This window comes from Trichosurus vulpecula, chromosome 4 (genome assembly GCF_011100635.1).
Source record: "Trichosurus vulpecula isolate mTriVul1 chromosome 4, mTriVul1.pri, whole genome shotgun sequence".
In the NCBI taxonomy this organism is placed as follows: domain Eukaryota; kingdom Metazoa; phylum Chordata; class Mammalia; order Diprotodontia; family Phalangeridae; genus Trichosurus; species Trichosurus vulpecula.
The window spans coordinates 408,452,966-408,473,982 of NC_050576.1; the positions used below are offsets into that span (position 1 = coordinate 408,452,966).

Sequence of the window (21,017 nt, forward strand, 5' to 3'; positions counted from 1 at the left end):
ATTTCAAGCTATATTTTAAAGGAGCAATTTTTAAAAAATCTGATACTACTTTTAAAATACAAAAGTAGCTAAAAGAAGTGAACTAATTAGGGGGCAGTTAGGTGGCACAGTGAGGAGAGCACCGGCCCTGGAGTCAGGAGGACCTGAGTTCAAATCCAGCCTCAGACACTTGACACAGGTACTAGCTGTGTGACCTTGGGCAAGTCACTTAACCCCAATTGCCTTGCCAAACAAAACAAAACAAAACAAAAAAAAAATAAAAGAAGTGAACTAGACAAGGGAAAATCAGGGGGAAATGAGCTCAGTAGCCTCATGTTTGAAAAACCAACATTCATAAATTACCCAGGAAAGAAGTCTGTCTCTGATAAGTACTATCAGGAAAACAAGGCAGCATATTGGCAGAAAATTAAGTTTAGACCAATACCTTACACCATATTTCATAATAAATTCAAAGTCAATATGTGACCAATAAAAAGTATTATAAAACAAAATGAACAAAAGTAATGATCATATATCTTTCTCAAATGTACATAGCAGCTGAATGATTAGCCTAATCAGAGATAGAAATATTTACAAATGACATAAAATAATGTTGATTACATTAAAAAAGTTTTTGCATGAACAAAATTAATCTAATATATAATAATATTAAATAATAAAAGAAGCAATCAATTGGGAAAATATTTTTGCATCAGATATTTGTCTTGGGGGTTTCATACCCAATATATGCAGGCAATTACCAGACATACATAAGAGCAAAAGCTAATCCTCTATAAATAAGTGACTGAAGGATATGAACAAATAGTTCTCAAATGAATTACTATAAAAAACCACATGAAATAATGCTCTAAATCTCTAATAATAGAAATCTAAATCTAAAAAACTCCCAAGTATCACCTCACATCCAGAAAATTTGCAATAACCACACAAAATGGCACTCATCAATTTTAAAGTGCTTATAGGAATATGAATATTTTAATACATCGCTTGCAGAGCTATGAATTACTTCAGGCATTGTGGAAAACAGTTTCGAATTATACAAAGAAAGTGACTTAAATATCCATACTATTTAATCCAAAGTTAACATTGTTAGGCATATAGCTCAAGAAGGTAAATGACAAAAATCACAACTTTATATACACCAAAATAGTTATAGTAGCGCTGTGTGTGTGTGTGTGTGTGTGTGTGTGTGTGTTTGTGTACGCATGCATGTGCACTAACAAAGGACTGGAAACAACAGAGATGTTCACTGATAGAAGAAATGCCTAAATAAATTGTGGTGTATGATATATTACAATCACTATACTGTAAGAAGTAATGAATAAGATGGATACAGAAAAAGCCTGAAAAGGCTTACAGGAACTGATGCAATGTGAAGTAAATGAAATCAGAAAAAAAATTATATACTTGACTATGAATCAATCAGCAATTTTTTAAGCACTTGCTATATACCAGGCAGTATTATAGGCACTACAATTCAGGAATGCAAGTAAAAAGATGAAATGATATCTATTTGACAGAACAAAAATATGCAAAAAGAATACTGTAAAAGTATAATGACCAACTTGTCTCCAAAGAAGAGATATGATAGAATACTTCTTTCCATTCCTTTTCAGAGGTGTCAGACCAAGGGTGTAGAATATTGCAAATAAAATTTTCTTGCTATATTAGTTTTTCAGAACTTTTTTTTTCTTTTCTCCTGTCTCCCCATTACAAGGGATGGCTCTCTGTGAGGGAGTATGCAAGGTGAATAGTAGGAAATATAGGTTATATAAAAACATGATATCAATAAAATATATTTTGAAAACAATGATATGTTCTCTTTAAAGTAAGAGGTTTCCTGGTTTTATGCATGCTGATTTTTCTTGGAAATAGTTATCCATGCTATATCATTTATGTCTATACTTGTACATATTAGTAGCCAGGAGTAAAAGAATAACATTTTAAAATGATTTAAGAGAAATGATAAAAGGGCAGTATTATTTTGCATTCCCTTCTACTCCTTTTCCTCATAATGTGTATTTTGTATATTAGTGTTTTAAACTGTAATATTTAGTCCAAAGGGCACCTAGGTGACACAGTGGATAGAGTACTGGAGTCAGGAAGACCCATCCTCCTGAGTTCGAAACTGGCTTCGGACACTTACTAGCTGTGTGACCCTGGGCAAGTCACTTTACCCTGTTTCCTTAAGTTTCCTCATCTGTGAAATGAGCTGGAGAAGGAAGCGGCTAACTACTCCAGTATGTTTGCACAAAAAAAAAAGTCCCAAATGGGGTCGCAAAGAGTTGAATATGACTGAAACAAGTGAACAACAACAAATTTAGTGCTAAAGGGGGGAAAGAGGAAAGGAGAGAAACAAAACGAAAGGAAAAGTAGAAAACGCTATGAAGTATACTCAGTGCAGAACAATCGAAGGTCTTCATTAGAGAGAAAAGTAGGAAGAGAGGAAAAAATGAAGAGAAGAAAGGAAAGGAAGAGAGCAGGGAAATGCAATGGAAGTCTCTATTGGGCATAGTTGCGCATCTAGCCATAGCAATAATATTTTATTTAGCTATTGGAATTAAGGCAAACAGAGATTAAGTGAGTTTCCCAAGGTTACACAGCTAGTAAGTGTCTGAGACCAGATTTGAACTCAGGTCTTCCTAACTCCAGGCCCAGGGCTTTATCCACTGAGGTCACCTAGCTGCCTCTTATAAACTTTAAAGCCTGATAAAAAATGTTAGCTCTTGGTATTGTTTATTACTGCCAGAAATTCTCTTTAGGGAAAATAAAGAAATATTCTTAATTCATTTTTACCAATCTTCAGATCCAGAAAATATTAACAGGAAGATATCAAATACTGTGTAGAAATCTGACATTCTCAGTAATACCCTTTTGTATAGTACATAAGGTTCTTTTCATACTCTCTCATTTAATCCCCACTGCAATTCATTGATATAAGTGTTACAGATATTATTAACCCTGTTTTTTCAGATGAATAATCAGTCTCAGAAACATTAAATAACATGCCGATCAATGGCCATACAGTTTGTGTCATGAGTAGAATTTAAATACTGGCCTCTTCTTACTTCAAGTCCGGTGTTGTTTCTGCTATCCTACACTGCCATAATGTCATAATGTCACTTCTCCATGTCATAAGAATGCTTTCTATTAGCAGATATCTGTATCTATTCACTTTTATCATGGTGTTCTTAACCCAAGATCAATGAACTTTCCCCTCAATATTTTGATAATTCTATTTCAACATAATTGGTTTTCTTTGTAAACCTAGGTATTATATTATACAATTAAAAAAACATTATTCATAAACTTCCATGGATTTCCCCAGATTGTCAAAGAGATCCATAAAACACACAAAAAACATTAAATACCTTTGATTTTCAGGGATATGATTTTAAATGAAATCTTAAAACTATACATTTGAATATATAGTATTAATAAGATTTTTATCCTAATAAGCATGTAGAAAACACTCTCAAAGAAGGTCGCACAACACACACACACACACACACACACACACACACACACACACACACACAGCAGGGAAAAGATAGGTAAAGTGGTATTGGAGCAGTTTCTTGCTCTGCTTTGTCTTCTAGTCTGCTTTCCTTATGCATGTTTTTAATACAGAGGACCAAAACATAGCTATTGTCTGCTGTAGCAAACAATGGGAAGGCTTTTATTTTAAAATTATATGTCAAAACCTCAACAAAAATCTTTAGGAACCACATTTTTTTTTCTTTTGAATAAAATTCATATTTTATGTATACTTTTTATATCCAATACGTATTGCACTAAATACGCCTTGAAGAATTCATTTAATTTTTTATTGAGTTTTGTGCTTATAATAGCGCTTACTTTTAGATACAAAATGACTGACTTTGAGGCTGTAAGAGAAAATTTTATGATCTTTTTCTGCCACCTAGTGGCTAGATAAGTAGCAAAGCTTTTTTTGAGAAAACTCAAAAGTTGATTCAATTGAGGAAAAAGACCTAAAGCAAGTGAGCTTCCATTCCCTTATTCATCTCTTTTATTAAACAAACACAAGGGTTATAAAAACCTACAATAAAGTACTTACATATTATCAGGGCAATTGCAAGGCCTCTCAAGTCTTCCACCACTTCTTACAAAATGTAAAACTTCAGGGTTAGTTCGAGCTGGATATGGCTGTTGTCCTAAAGTCATGACCTCCCACATCAGAACACCAAAAGACCTAGATGATATAATCATACAGGGATATATTTTAAATCCTACTATTTCAATATATTCTCTGCTATTACTTTATTTAACTGCCAATCAAGAGAACTTTAGTAGAACCATTAGGGGTCACCTTAAGAAAAAAAAATGTTTTTTGCTTGTTTTCTCATTTAAGTCTATTACTTAATCTTCAAAAGGTAATAAAAGGGGCTAGCAAATATTCACTGGATGAACATTAAGCTTAGAAATAAACTGCATTAAAGATTAAATGCTTGTACTTCTAAAATTCAAGAAAACAGCATCTTTTCCTTTGTTTGTGTCCTCAGTATTTAATTATAGTTAAAAAAATCAGTCCAAAAGGTAATTTTGGCTCAGTCTTACTAATTATTCTACTTCTTCCACACTTTTTAAAATTTTAATAATTAACAGGTGAATCCATGGCTTTTTTTTTCTTTTTAAAGTCTGAGTCATTATAATGACACATAAGCATAGCCAAATGTGTAATTTTTTTAAATAGCAGAACTACTAAGTATTAAAAATGAAATAAGTGTTTTTAAGGTTATCTTAACTGTCTTCTACAGAAAAACGATGCTATCAATAAGGTAATACATTTCATCTTTAAAATAACAGTGCTGTACTAGAGCATCTCTAAAGACCCTGCCAGATCAACGTTCCATGCTTTATATCTGAATTGTGTTTTGGGTAACAGAAATACTTTAGTTGAACTACTGACATCTTCTCTGTTATGACCAATGGTATGTTTCTATGAGACAGCTGACTGGGACTAGAGTCAGAAGTGGAATAGAACCTTCATTATTTTTTTCTGTTTGCATAGAATTGATACCATAGAGAGGGTGAAATATATACTTTTGAATTGTTAGCATCATATACTAAGTGTGTAGTACATTCAATAGATAGAATACCTTAGCAGAGAGAGTATACAGTGTACAACAGTGGGAAAGGTATGTGAAACTGTGAATCATGAAATAACCATTCAATCCTGGTCCTAGAATTGCCACTGACTAGTTGTGTGACCTTGAAAAATCCACCCTTCAGGATCTCAGTTTCCTTATTTGTTAATGAATGGATTAAACTAGACAGTCTCAAAAGTCATAATTGAGAGAAGTTAATTAACATAGTCTTAGAAATGTTAATTTTAAAGAGAGTTAATGGTCATCTTCTTGAATTTACCTTAGAAGAAACAGCTAATTCATTACATATACACCAATTTGTTTCATTCATTGAAATGGAAAATAACTATTATAAATGTCAATAAAATATTTTTCCTAGTTATTTGATATTTTTGAAAAATCAAGATATGGCTATAAACGATAAGGGGAGTGAGAGACAGAGAGACAGAGAGACAGAGAGAGAGAAAGAGAAAGAGAGAGAGAGAGAGAGAGAGAGAGAGAGAGAGAGAGAGAGACAGAGAGAGAGAGAGAGAGAGAGAGAGAGAGAGAGAGAGAGAGAGAGAGAGAGAGAATAATCATCTTAGCACAAGATGGTATATTCAAGTTTTCCACATAAGGAAGATTTTATTGGTACCACCTGAGATTCTCAGCAACATGTTTGGAAATGTACTTTTAGCCTTTTTTGCAACAAATTATTTTTCAAAAGATATAGTGAACATTTTTGCAATTGGAAATTGCTTTAGTTCAAAATAAGTTCTCCTGCTCCAAGTTATATTCATTGCCTAAGCTTATGCAGTCTTATATCATCTTAACTGCCTAGCAGATGCTATTTTAGTGTCTCACCTACTTGCAAAAGATAATGTGCTTGGCAACTTTTGTTTCTGTTACAAAAGACCTAAAATTATTTGATAATTGATCTTGTGTCTTGTTTTGTTTTTGAGACAGAATCTCATTGTCTCACCCAGGCTGGAAGTACAATGGCTATTCACAGGCCTTATCTCAATATTGATCAATGAAGGAGCTTTGACCTGCTGTATTTCAGATCTGAGCCAGTTTGTCCTTCTTTAAGAATGCCTGGTGGTCCTGAGCTCCCAGGTGCTCACTGTGTTAGTTCTGGATTTAATTTGTACACTTAATCAACTTTACCCTCATAATTCCTGTGTTCAAGCTATCCACCAGCCTAAGTTACCAGTAGCAGGGATTATGGGTATGTGACATCACACCCAGCCTGATAATTGATCAATAGATAATCCACAAAGAGTAAAATGTCAGATCTTTGGGCAAAGACATTAACATGAATAATTCTGAAATACATTATTTGCAAAATGTGTTGGCCACATAAAATTTAATTTCTAAATAATATTTAATTTCTATCTAGTAGTATTTATTTTGTATTTGTTTCTTAGAATGATATTGTGTCATTGTCCCACAAAACAGAAAATGCAATATACATTATAAAATCAGTAAAGGCTAAAATTTCAAATTGTTCAATTAGACATTTTAGAAATACGTTTTGTTACCTATTGATATATACTTCTAATAATGCTTCAAAAGCTCTCTAGTTGCATCAAGTGCAGACACTCTGTTGGGAATTTCAGCTTCTCTGCATCTTAGCAGATGGGTTCATGAGTTGTGGTAGCCAAAGTAATTCATCTCCTGTTGCCAGCCTTCTGGTGATACATCGCTCCAAGTTAGGCTGGTCCCCAGGTGACAGAGTCACTATAGTTCATGACAAATTTAATAATCTAAGCTTTCTAACTTGAGTAGAATCTGACAGAGAGTATGCTTCACTGGCATAGACTTTGAGGATGCAGGGACACTATTTGCTACCTCAATGAAGCACCAGAGTAGGATTACAATGTTTCTTCTTCTTCATGCATATATCCAGATTCAATCTGTGAAGGCATTTTAAAAATTATCACAACAAAACTATTAAACATGTCAGGTAGGTGGCACAGTGCCAGGCCTGAAGTCAGGAAGACTCATCTTTCTGATGGCCTCAGATGCTTTCTAGTTGTGTGACCCTAGGTAAGTCACTTAGTTTCCTCATCAAAAAATGATGTGGCCCTCTCTGTCTCCTCTGCTCTGTCAGCAGCTCTTCGGCTTTTCCCCTCACCCCCTAAGAATGTATGCCTGCACCAAGTTCATCTCTACCCCTGCCCTTGTGAGGAGAAGCTCTCAGCTGCTGAGTAGACTGTTATCTGCGGTGGCGTTAAAATGCCCAGAGGTTCAGACAGATGAGAACCTCAGCATTTTGGCTGGATCAGGTCCCTTGACTTCCCTTGTCCCCAGATGTGGATTCCAAACTAGTGCCATCTCAAGGGACATTGAACCAGCAGCCAAGTTCATTGGGGCTGGGGCTGCCACTGTGGGGGTGGCCAGCTGTGGAGCTGGGATTGGGACTGTGTTTGGAAGTCCCATCATTGGTTATGCCAGGAATGCTTCCCTGAAGCAACAGCTCTTTTCCTGTGCCATCCTGGTCTTTGCCCTGTCTGAGACCATGGGGCTCTTTGCCTGACAGTGGCCTTCCTCATCCTCTTCACCATGTGATGGAGCCATTTCTATCCCCTGGCATTTCTGAATGTTCTTCCTCATCCTCCTGGTCCTTTCATGTCTCTTTCAGCATGTGTATACCTCCTCCTCCATCTTACCAGGCAGCCCTGGGGAAAGCCATGGGCTCAGGGTTTGACAGAGGGAAGACAAATAAATATTGTATTAATAAACTGAAAAAAATAAAGTAAAATAAAAATGATCTGAAGTATTCCAGTATCTTTACTAAGAAAACCCCAGTGAGGTCATAAAGAGTCAGACATGACAGAAAAATAACTGAACAACAGTAACAGCAAATGATCCATTGAGTCACAATGTATTTTCACTTGTCACACGTTTTTCTATTGGAATGCTGAATGAAATGAGATCACTCTCTTACCAGACATCAGACTGATTTGTGAACACACCATCAATCAGACTCTCAGGTGCCATCCATCTGACAGGAAGTAGACTTTCTCCTTCTTTACGGTAATAGTCATTCTTGTAAATATCTCTGGCTAAACCAAAGTCACCAATTTTTACCTTACGGGAATGGCTAGTATATTCCTTCACAGAAACTAAGCAGTTTCTGGCAGCAAGGTCTCTGAAATAAAAAATTAGAGGTCAACATTGGTTCCCCAAATAGTTCAAATATTACTGAGCTATACTGTCTTATGCACACTAGATTAATAGATGATGACTTGAGTAAAAAACAATTTAGCTTTAAATTTAGTTAAATGAGCACCCTATTAAAGAGAAAAATATTGAATTTCAGATTTTATGCTGAATTCTTTTGCAAAAAAGTGAGGTGTGTCCATTAAGAATTATGTGACTTAGCCTTTACATGACTAGTGCTTAGCACAGTGCCTAGTAAATAGTAAGGGCTTATATAAATGCTTGTTCCCATCTCCCTTTCCGCAGACCACCTGTAGGAGGAAATGGGAAAAGAAATATAGAACCTGAGGGTCTCCCTGATTTTAGCCCTGGCTGGGTGACATCTAGCTAAATTAATAGTCATAAAGGACTGTGGAAAAGCTGTGGAATGTATGTGGAGAGCTAGGTATTGGAGGAATTAAGAAAATGAAAAATGACATTATCTAACCTTTAAGTAGCTTACAGTGAATAAGGGGGATGAGACCTACACTATAAATGAGGTCAGGAATATACTTCAGTTTTTTTCTTTGATTGTTCCAGCTCAAATTAGGAAACAAGCAAGACTCAAATGTTTCTTGACATATACATTTATTTCTACTCTAAGTATGTGGTGGCAATTAAATAATTTTCTGAGTAAGAGTTGGCAAATTTCATCATCATCTCAAAGCACAAGACTGTTTCCAGACAGAGTGGGTGACTGGGTCAAACAGGTAATGTGAAAAATAAAAGACAGGTTGTGAGGAAATAGTGACTTGATGATGGTCAAAGTCCATCAGGTTTTCTTGAAATAAAATTTGTGGCAACAGAGAAGGTGTTAGTTTCATTATATGGAAAAATGAATTTAAGGATAGATCATGTAGCCAGAAAGTATTATGTCTATACTTGATCAGTTGTTAAAATTGTAAGGCTCTAGGTAGAACAACGGAAAATAATTATATGGATGTAGCTAAGCAAAGAGTTGAATGGCTTAGGGAGGTGATCTTTCCCATAGAAGTCAAGCAATTCACATTGAAACATGCATGTAATCTGGTTTGTTTTTCCTTATGATAGGAGCAACTATGACTCTATATTTGCCCTCTACACCCTTCCTTCCATTTCTTTGTTTTTGACCCAAGCATCACAGTCATATCCAGATGCCACTCTTATCCTTTTTCCTTAATTGTGTCTAGTGGACAAAGTGAAATAAAATTTTTAAAAATGTTAAAAGAAATGAGAGGCAATGTGTATTAATGGATAGATATCTTATTATCAAATAAAACAAACAAAAACCTGAGTTAGGCTATCCCCCCTCTGACATATAGTTACTTCTCAGCATTCTAGGCAAGCTTTTAATTCTTTTTTTAAAATTTCTACATTAGTCATTTTGTGAAAGAAGAATCAGAACAAAAGGGAAAAACCATGAGAAAGAAAAAAAAAACAGAAAAGAGAAAATTGCATGCTTCCATCTGCATTTGATTTCCATAGTTCTTTCTCTGGATATGGATAGCATTTCCATCATGAGTCTTTTAAAATTGTCTTAGATCATTGTATTGTTCAGAAGAGCTAAGTCTAACAAAGCTGCTCATCATTACTGGGTACAATGTTCTTCTAGTTCTGCTCATCAGTTCATGAAAGTCTTCCCAGGTTTTTCTGAAATCCACTTGCTCACCATTTCTTATGGAAAAATAGTATTTCATTATATTGATATAACACAAATTGTTTAGCCATTTCCCAATTAATGGACATCCCCTCAATTTCTAATTTTTTGCCACCCCAAAAAGAGCTGCTATAAATATTTTTGTACATGGGGTTCCTTTTCCTTTTTTATGATCTCTTTGGGATGTAGAGCTAGTAGCTATTACTGTATCAAAAGGTATGCACAGTTTTATAGCACCTTGGGCATGGTTCCAAATTGTTCTCTGGAATGGTTGGATCAGTTCACAACCCCACCAAAAGTGCATCAGTGTTCCAATTTTCCCACATCTTCCCCAACATTTATCATTTTCTTCTTTTGTCATGTTAGCGAAATTGCTAGGTATGAGGTAATAACTCAGAGTTGTAATTTGCATATATCAATAGTGATTTAGAGCATTTTTTTATTTGATTATAAATAGCTTTAATTTTTTCATCTGAAATCTGCCTGTTCATATCCTTTGACCATTTATCAATTGTAAAATGACTTATTTCTTATAGATTTGACTCAATTCTCTATATATTTTAGAAATGAGACTTTCATCAGAGACACTGGCTGTAAAAATGGTTTCCCAGCTTTCTGCTTCTCTTCTAATCTTGTTTTCATTGGCTTTGTGCAAAAAAAAACTAATTTAATGTAATCAAAATTATTAATTTTGCATTTCATAATGTTCTCTATCTCTTGTTTGGTCATAAATTCTTCCATTCTCTATAAGTCTGACAGGTAAACTATTACTTAGTCTCCTAGTTTGCTTATAGTATCAGCCTTTATATCTAAATCACGTACCCAATTTTGACCTTATCTTGGTATACAGTGTAATCTATTGGTCTGCACCTAGTTTCTGCCATACTATTTTCCAGTTGTCAAATAATTAGTTCTTTATCCCAGAAGCTGTAGTCTTTGGGTTTATCAAATAGTAGATTACTATAGTCATTGACTACTGTGTCTTATGTACCTAACCTATTCTGCTGCTTCACCTCTCTATTTTTTTTTTGCCAGTACCAAGTAGTTTTGATGATTGTTGCTTTATAATACAGTTTTTGGTTTGGTATGACTAGGATACATTCCTTTGCATTTGTTTTCATTAATTCACTTGATATTCTAACTCTGTTGTTCTTCCAGATGAATTTTGTTATTATTTTTTCTAGCTCTATAAAATAATCCATTTTTGTAGTTTGATTACTGTGGCACTGAGCAAGTAAATTAACTTAGGTAAAATCGTCATTTTTATTATATTAGCTTGGCCAACCCATGAGCATCTGATATTTTTCCAGTTATTTAGATCTGACTTTATTTGTGTGAAAAGTATTTTGTAATTGTGTTCATGTAGTTCCTGGGTTTGTCTTGGCAGGGAGACTCCCAAATATTTTCTGTTGGCTACAGTTATTTTAAATGGAATTTCTCTTTCTATCTCTTGCTGCTGAACATTGGTAATATAAAGATATGTTGATGATTTGTATGGGTTTGTATTATATCCTGCAACTTTGCTAAAGTTGCTATTTATTTCAAGGAGCATTTTGGTGGTTTCTCTAGGATTCTCTAAGTATGCCATCATATCATCTGCAAAGAGTGATGGGTTTGTTTCTTCTTTGCCTATTCTAATTCCTTCAGTTTCTTCTTCTTTTCTTTCTTATTGCTAAAGCTAACATTTCTGGTACAATAGTGAATAACAGTGGTGATACTGGACGTCCTTGTTTCACCACTGATCTTATTAGAAATGCTTTAGCTTACCCCATTATATATAATACTTGTTGATGGTTTTAGGTAGATGCTACCTATCATTTTAAAAAAGACTGCATTGACTCCTGTGCTCTCTAGTGTTTTTAATAGGAATGGGTATTGTGTTTGCCAAAAGCTTTTCTTGCATCTATTAAGATAATCATATGATTTCTGTTAGTTTTATTATTGATATGGTTTTCTTAATATTGAACCTGTATTTCTAGTATAAATCCCAGATGGTCATAGTGTATTATCTGCATTATAAGGTGTTGTAATCTCTTTGCTAATACTATATTTAAAATTTTGCATCTATATTCATTAGGGAAATTGGTGTAAAATTTTCTTTCTCTGTTTTGGCCCTTCACAGTCAAGGTATCAGCATCATATTTGTAACATAAAAAGAATTTTGATAGGACTCCTTCTTTGCCTATTTTTCCAAATAGTTTATATAGTATTGGAATCAATTGTTATTTATTTGGTGGAATTCACTTGGAAATCCATCTGACCCTAGAGATTTTTCCTTAGGGAGTTCACCGATGGCTGGTTCAATTTCTTCTTCTTCTTCTTCTTTTTTGAAATGGGATTATTTAAGTATTTTATTTCCTCTTCTGTTAATCTGGGCAATTTATATTTTTGCAAATATTCATCCATTTCACTAAGATTGTCAGATTTATTGGCATACTGTTTGGCAATATAGCTCCTAATTATTGTTTTAATTTCCTCTTCATTGGTGGTGAATTCACCCTTTTCATTTTTGATACTGATAATTTGGTTTGCTTCTTTCTTTTTCAATATCAAATTAACCAAAAGTTTATCTATTTTATTGGTTTCTTTTTTCCCCACAAAACAGCTCTGAATTTTATTTATTAGTTTAATAGTTTTCTTAGTTTCAATTTTATTAATCTCTCCTTTGGTTTTCAGAATTTCTAATTTGGTATTTAATTGGAGATTTTTAATTTGTTCTTTTTCTAGCTTTTTTAGTTGCATGCCCAATTCATTGATCTCCTCTTTCTCTATTTTACTCATTTAAGCATTTAGAGATATAAAATTTCCCCTATAAACTGCTGTGGCTGCATCACCTAAGTTTTGATATGTTTTCTCATTACTGTCATTCTGTTTGATGAACTTAGTGATTGTTTCTGTGATTTGTTGTTCGACCCACTCATTCTTTAGGGTTAAACTACTTAGTTTCCAATGAATTTTTAGTCTTTCCATGGACCATTATTACATGTAATTTTTATTGCAGCATGAACTGACTTAAAATTTTTGCCTTTCTACATTGGATTGTGAGGTTTTTTATGCCCTGGTACATGGTCATGGTCAATTTTTGCATAGGTGACATATATCACTGAGAAAAAGGTATGTTCCTTTCTAGCCCAATTCAATTTTCTTCAGAGGTCTAATATATCTAGCTTTTCTAAAATTCTATTCACCTCCTTTCTTGTTTATTTTTTGGTTAGATTTATCTAGTTCTGAGAGGGGGAGTTTGAGATCCCCTCAGTATAATTTTGCTGTCTATTTCTTCCTGCAACTCACTTAACTTCTCCTCTAAGAATATGGGTGCTATACCACTTGGTGCATATTTGTTTATTATGAATATTACTTCATCGTCTCTGGTACCTTTTAGCAGGATATAGTTTTCGTACAACCCTGCCTCACTTGAATTCAATTTACTTGTGAATCAAAACACATCAACCAACAAAAACAAGTTTTCTTCCATATCTCTTTTTAATTAGACAGATTTTTGCTTTTGCTTTGTCTGAGATCAGGATTGTCACACCTGCCTTTTTTTTACTTCAGCTGAAGCATAATATATTCTGCTCCGGCCTTTTCCTTTGCTCTGTGTATATCTCTCTGCTTCAGATGTGTTTCTTGTAAACAACATATTGTAAGTTTGTGGTTTTTAATCCACTCTGCTATCTGCTTCCATTTTATGGGAGAGTTTATCCCATTCACATTCACAGTTATGATTACTGTATCTTTCTCTCCATCCTATTTCCCCTACCCCCTGTTTATGTTTTCCTTTCTCCTTTCTCCCTTTCCCTCCTCACCAGCATTTTGCTTCTGACCACCACCTCCTTCAATCTGCCCTCCCTTCTATCAGCCCCTGCTTTTCTTTCCCATTTTCCCTATTACTTCCCTCCCTTCTATCTATGCCTTCCCTTTTCTTTTCCCTTTGCCCTTCTACTTCCTATATAGTAAGATAGATTTCTATACCCAATTGAGTGTATATGTTATTCCCTCTTTGTGCCAAATCTGATGAGAGTAAGATTCAAACAATTCTCAACTCCTTTACCTCTTCAATAATAGGTCTTTTGTACCTCTTCATGTGATGCAACTTACCCTTTTCTGCCTGCTCCTTTCCTCTTCTCCCAGTACAATCATTTTTTCACCCCTTAATTTTTTTTAATCATCACATGAAAGTCATCTTATACCCACACACATTGTCTCTGTATACCCCTTCTAAATGTCATAGTAAAGATATAGTTCTCAAGAGTTATGAGTATCATTTTCCATGTAGGGATGTAAACAGTTTAACTTTATTTTTATTGAAAAACATCTTTTTAATTTCCTGTTTATCTTTTTATTCTTCTCTTGGGTCTTGTATTTGAAGATCAAATTTTCTGTTCAGTTCTGTTTTTTTTAAATCAGGAATCATTGAAAGTCCCCTATTTCATTGAATATCCATCTTTTTCCCTGAAAGATTATGATTAATTTTGCTGGATAGTTGATTCTTGGTTGTAATTCAAGCTCCGTTGTCTTTTGTAATATCATATTCCAGGCGCTCTGATTCTGCATAATGCTAACTGTGGTTCCACAATATTTAAATTATTTCTTTCTGGCTGCTTGCAGTATTTTCTCCTTGATTTGATAATCCTATAATTTCAGGAGGTGATTGGTAGATTCTTTCAATGACTATTTTGCACTCTGGTTCTTGGATATCAGCGTAGTTTTCCTTGATAATTTCTTGAAAGATACTGTCCAGGCTCCTTTTTTGATCATGGTTTTGAGCATGGTAGTCCAATAATTCTTAAATTATCTCTCCTGGATCTACTTCCCAGGTCAATTATTTTTCCAATGAGGTATTTTACATTTTCTTTTATTTTTTCATTCTCCTGATTTTGTTTCACTGGTTCTTGATGTCTCATAGAGTCTTCTCTATAGAATCATAGAATCATAGAGCTTCCATTTGCCCAAATCTAATTTTTAAGAAATTATTTTCTTCAGTTACCTTCTGTACCTCCTTTTCTATTTGGCCAATTTTACTTTTTAGGGATTTGTTTTCTTCAGTCAATTTTTGTCCTTCCTTTTCCAGGCTGTTGATTCTCTCTTGCATACCTCTTGTTTCTTTTCCCATTTTTTTCTTCTTTGTCTCTTGTTTGACTTTTAAACTATGTCTTGAGCTCTTCCAAGAAGGCTTTTTGGGTTTGAGACCAGTTCATATTCCCCTTTGGGTTTCAGGAGTTGGTATACTGACAGGGTTGTTTGCTTCTGAGTTTGTGCTTTGAGCTTCCCTGTCGCCATAAAAGCTCTTTGTGGTCATTCTTGTTTTTTAGGTCTTGTTCATCTTATTTGCCTCTCTCCTGGCTTTTAAAATTTAGCTTTCCTGCTGGAGCACAGGAGGCACTGTCCCAAGCTTCTTGTGCTAGGGGGCAGGGGCCTGGTCACTAGTTTTGTGTCCTGGGGCCTCAGGTGCTGGCTGTTGAAGGTTGAAGGAATCTGGCAGCTTACCTGGTGCTGAACTGGGGTCTTAGTGGTGGTGTCTGGTATGTGATGAGGCCAGGTGGGGTTTCTCTGCATTTACCTGGGCTATACTGAATGAAGCACGTGGAAGTCCACAGCTGGAGGATGCCTACCCACCTGAGGCTGTGCTGACCCATGGGAGATGCCAGCCCCCCTGGGACTGCAAGCACAGGGATGTCAGTCTGCATGAAGACATCTGCCCAGGGCAGCACTGAAGCATAGAGAGGTCCTCTGCTGGAGTACACCTTCCTGTCCCAAGCTGCTGAAGCACAGGGAGGTTCAGCTTCTGGAAGATGCCTATGAGCCCGTGGTAGTTCTCTGAGCTGGAGTTTGTCAGTTCCCCTGATTGCACCAAAGCACATGGGGTGTTTTGGTGTTGGCATTTGCCTGCTCCCCTACTCTGGGGCTCAGGATCTCCTTCTGGTTTGCTGAGGTAGAGCCTACCTCCAGCTTGCTGGGACATCTCCTGCTCTGTCTGCATTCCCTTTTCACTTGAGTGAGATGGACCTTTTTTGCCTATCCTATAATTGTCCCAGATCAAAAGACTGCTCTACTGCATCTTTCCACTAGCTCTGTGGTTCGAGGATCTGTTCCAGGGCACTATTTTATGGGTGTTTTGGGGTTGAGAATTGGAGGGGAATAGCTATCTACTGCTTATTCCACCACTGTGGCCCTAGGAAGTTAGCCCAAGCTTCTAATTCTTAAAGGGCAATACAACACTTAAAAGAGAAGGCAGAAAATCTTGTGCAAGTATAACTCCTGGAAAATAGAATGAAACCAACTGAACTCAAAGATTGGAGTGAGAAAAAAAAAGTCAAAAGATTGAAAAAAAACCCAGAAAACTATCAAGATATTGTTTATTTTAAAATGCACCTGGAAGAGGTAAACAGATTCAGGAAAGGTAATGTAAAAATCATTGAAGTCCCTCAAAACTATGACCTAACACACACACACACACACACACACACACACACTAGATACCCTATCTCAAGAAATTACAAAAGAAAAATTACTATATCTATTAAAAAAAGGGCAAAGTAAAAATAGAATTCACTGATTGCTACAGGAAAGAAATCTCCAAATGATGAATGAATGTTATATGTTATACCTATAAATGTTATAGTCAAATTTCAGAGTTTTCAGGTCAAAGGAAAAAAAAATATGACCAGTCATTAGAAAGAGAGAGTTCAAGTATTAAGAACTATTTTCAGGTTCATATATGACTATGCAACAACTAAGGGAAACAAACTATTAGATGAACATATTCCAAAGGAAAAATACAAAAGTTTACAAGCAAGAATAACTTACTCCGTAAAACTGAATATATTTCTACAGAGGGAAAAAATAGATCTTTAATTGAGTAGAAGATTTTCAAGCATTTCTGATGAATAAGACTTAAATGAACTTCCTGAAGGGTGGGGGCAGGGGCGGGGAGAGACTCCAGAACCAAATGGATTTACAAGTAAATTCTAAGAAATATTTGAAGAACACTAAATTACAATATTACATAAATTATTTTTAAAATGGGGAAAGAAGAAGCCCTGCCAAATTCTATGAAACAGCTATAAACCAATATCCTTACTGAATATCCATATAAAAATATTTCAAAAAATTTCAGCAAAAGGGGTACAGCAGCACATCAAAGCAAATATACACTATGCAATTGGATTTGTACCAGGAAAGCATGTTTGGTTGAATGTAGGGAAATTATTAACATAATAGACTATGTAAATAGTTATATATAAAGATGAGTATATAAATAGATGCAGAAAAAGCTTTGACAAATACAATCTTCACATTGTTGGAAAATTTTTAAAGATTAGGAACAAATGGTATACGCATGCATAGTGTCCTTAACATAGTATACAGTATCATTCTTGAAACAAAGAGCTAGTATTATTTGTGATGACAAAACACTAGAGACCTTTTAAATATGACCAAGGATAAAACAAAAATTCCTGTTATACCTACTATAATTTGACATTATTTTGAAATGCAACCTATAGTAATAAGAAAAAGAACTTGAAAAGATAGCATGGTCAAAGAGGAAACCCTTTAGCCTAACAATGCCATTACTAAACATAAATATATCAAAGATACAAAAGAAAGAAAGAAAGGAAGGATCTAGTTTAACATATATGGATATATATGCATATATAGTAAAAACATATATGTATATATGTATGTATATATATATATATATATATATTTTCATGACTGCTTTATATCAAATAACTAGAAACAGAGTGTCCAGCAATTGGCAAATAGCTGAACAAATTGTGGAATATAATTGAATACTATTGTTCAATAAAAAATGGTAAAAGGGATAGTTACAGAAATTTTTACCTGACTTGTATGAACTGATGCAGAGCTACATCAGCAAAATCAGGAGAGGAATTTATAAGATGACTACACATAGTAAAAGAAGATATCTCTGAAAGACTGAAGAACTCTGGTGTAAAGGTAGTCAGGATTCCAGAAGACTGATATGGCAAATCTTGACAGAGATATTATGGACTAGACTTGAAGAATGGGACATACAATTTCAGACATAGCTAATACCTAGGTTCATTTTGCTTGACTGTGTTTACCTATCACAAGGGAGGGCTTTAATAATTTGGTGTAAGGCAGAGTTTGGTGGTTTGTGGCTAAAAGATAATGATGTAAAAAAAGAAACAACAAAAAGTAAAGAATAGAAAACATTGAAAAATGTACAGAAGAGAGGAAAGGGAAGATTAGGGGCAGATAGTGACAATTTTGGGACTAGTGTATTGAATTTGTTAGATATTTGAACAGAATAGGAATGCATGATAGATTCACAGTTTTATATGCAATCCATATGCAATCTGTATGCTTCTTTATATGTAGACATGTTTGTGGATGTTTGTCAAGCTCCTAGTAATTAAAATGTTTAAAAATGAAAAAGGTGAGTACAAGAGACATTGAGGAGGTAATCGACATAATTTGGCACCTACTTGAAAATGGGTTTCAGGGAAAGAAAAGAGTCTAAAATGACTATCAAGTTAAAAGTTCACAGAATCTGGTGACTGTTAATATGATTATACCACCAAGAAACAGAGAAGCAAGACTTGCTTTTGAAAGAATTTGGATTTACTGAATCCCTGAAAAAAATTTTACTAAAGAAGATACTAAAAAGCCTGGCACAATGCATCTAAAACCACCATGGGTGCCCTGTCCCCTTATATAAGTATTACAAATGGAGCCAAATGCAACCAACATCAGGATAAACTCAGGAGCTATAGAATTGACCTGGTCTGTGCTTCTGAGACTCACAAATAATCTAAATCTTTGTCTCCTGTCTATTTATTGACAAATACTGAAAGGAAAAAGAATGGCCCTAGAGGCTGAAGAAATCACTTATCCAAGAGGAATTATTCCCATCACACTTGCATGAAAAGTATGGTCTAAAGCTCCAATAGACTGGCAAAAGTGCAAACTTACTTAGGCATGAATGAAATATTTTGGCCAAAATTTTCCCATCAATAAAATATAATAGAATAATTTTATTAGGTTCCATGTATTCCATCATTAAGACACAATGCCATAGAACATGGCATTAGTACAAACAGCCTAGGCTCCAAATCAGGAAATCTGAGTGAAAATCATAGTTCCAATAGTTCCCAGATGTGTGACAGTGGATAAGTCCTTCAATCTCTTGCAATTTTAGCCTTCTCATTTGAAAAAATGGAAACAATAGTAATTTCATTAACTACCTTATAGGGTTTTTGAAAGAAAAGTGTTTTGTAAGCTTTAATGAACTACGTTAATGTTATGATTTGTTGAGTCAATGTTTTCTTCTCATGTATATACATACAAAATATGATTTTTTTATAGCTAGATAAAATTGCTATTAGAGACTTATTTCTAGGCATCAGATGTTTATAGCACCCAATCACTGAGAAAAGAAAGTTAGCTGATTATCTAAGCTTTGGTTTGGCAGTACTTGAGAATTAGACAAACTTATTTTAGTGGGTTTGACATTCTAAGACTCACACTACAGATAAGAAGAGAAAGTCTGGGCTAGATGGTGGAACATCTCACAGAGCTTGGTTGAATGTAGTAGACAAAGGTCTAAATAGGTAGCAGTCCACATCAGGAAGGTTAAATTATACATAGAAGGGGCAGAGGGGTTGTCCTGGCAGAAAGACAGAGACAAAGATTCTGAAATCTGGTGGCATCTAACAGGCAGAGGAGCCCATAGACTGGTGGTATCAGGGTAATTTGTCAGGTACTAAGGACTCTTCCATATTTTTAAAAAATTCTTTACAGCCTGGCTCTCTTTCTGGCTTCATTGGATATCACCCTCCCCTCCCAATCTCTCCTCCACTGTGATCTAGCCAAATTGCCTTTTTTTCTTCCTTCCTTCCTTCCTTCTTTCCTTCCTTCCTTCCTTCTTTCCTTCCTTCCTTCCTTCCTTCCTTTCTTTCTTTCTTTCTTTCTTTCTTTCTTTCTTTCTTTCTTTCTTTCTTTCTTTCTTTCTTTCTTTCTTTTTCTTCCTTCCTTCCTTCCTTCCTTCCTTCCTTCCTTCCTTCCTTTCTCTTTTTCTTTCTCTCTTTCTTTGTTTCTTTCTTTCTCTTTTTCTTTCTTTCTTTCTCTCTCTCTTTCTTTCTTTCTTTCTTTCTTTCTTTCTTTCTTTCTTTCTTTCTATCTTTCTTTCTTTCCTTCATCAATACCTTTGAACTGGTCACCCGCCCACACACTTAGAATTCATGCATTTCTCCTTCACCTCTGGTTCACGGAATCTTTTACCCCTGTAAAATGAATCTCAAGCACCGTCTTCTACATAAATTCTTTACTGATATCCTCAACTGCCAGTGCCTTCCCTTCCAAATTACCTTGCATTTAACTATATGTGAACCTACAAAATATGTACTTATTTACTTTATATTTATGTTGTGTATATTTTTATATGTGTCTATTGTGTCCCTAATTAGAATATAAATTCATTCTTAGTAGAGACTATTTCATTTTTCGTACTTGGTACTTGAATTCCCTGAATCTAGCAAAGTGTAGCACATAGTAGATGCTTAATAAATATGTGTGAGAGATTTATTGATTCCATGAAGCTTGATGTGTCTATGCATCAATGTCCAGGATGCTGGTTCAGACTCACGGTACAGAGTAAAAAGGGTATGGTACAGGGATGGAGTTACATAATATAGTAGATCCCACCACAAGTTCCTTTGCATTTTCTCCATCAGAGACACAGTTCTTCAAACAATCCTTCAGCAGACCAGATAGCAGCCAAATATTCATAGCCAGCAAAGGAATGCACTTTGAGGTGAGTTTTAGGGGCATCTCCACTTTGGCATAGTTGTATCCTATAATTACTTGTAAGTTCTACAGCTCCTCTTGGACCATGAGTCTGGTTGTATGGGGACTAGTAGTGAATGTGACAACACTAATACCCTTCCACATGGCATGCTAATTTAATATGGAGTTGCCTGGGCTACAGAACCATCAGTCTTTATATCTCCTCTTCTTAGGAGCTGGATTGTTCCCAGAATCTAGGGTGGGGCTAAATTTGCAGGTAAGGTTTAAATGGGCCCAGATGTGGGGACCAGAAGTAT

General features: G+C 35.1%; 2 protein-coding genes across 2 annotated transcripts in view; one reads left to right on the forward strand and one right to left on the reverse strand.

The window, feature by feature from the left end:
- Window positions 1-4,074: 4,074 nt before the first annotated feature.
- LOC118847339 (proto-oncogene tyrosine-protein kinase ROS-like) overlaps window positions 4,075-21,017 on the reverse strand; it is a 188,439-nt gene continuing 171,496 nt past the window's right edge. Inside the window, exons 11-12 of the mRNA XM_036755808.1 lie at window positions 8,038-8,241; window positions 4,075-4,213 (exon numbers count right to left, since the gene is read on the reverse strand). Coding sequence (XP_036611703.1) covers window positions 4,075-4,213; window positions 8,038-8,241 — 343 coding nt within the window. The remainder of the gene's footprint in view (window positions 4,214-8,037; window positions 8,242-21,017) is intronic.
- Window positions 7,234-7,626, forward strand: LOC118848359 (ATP synthase F(0) complex subunit C2, mitochondrial-like). The gene has a single exon (XM_036757220.1). It carries the CDS (start codon window positions 7,234-7,236, stop codon window positions 7,624-7,626), a length of 393 nt encoding a protein of 130 aa, XP_036613115.1.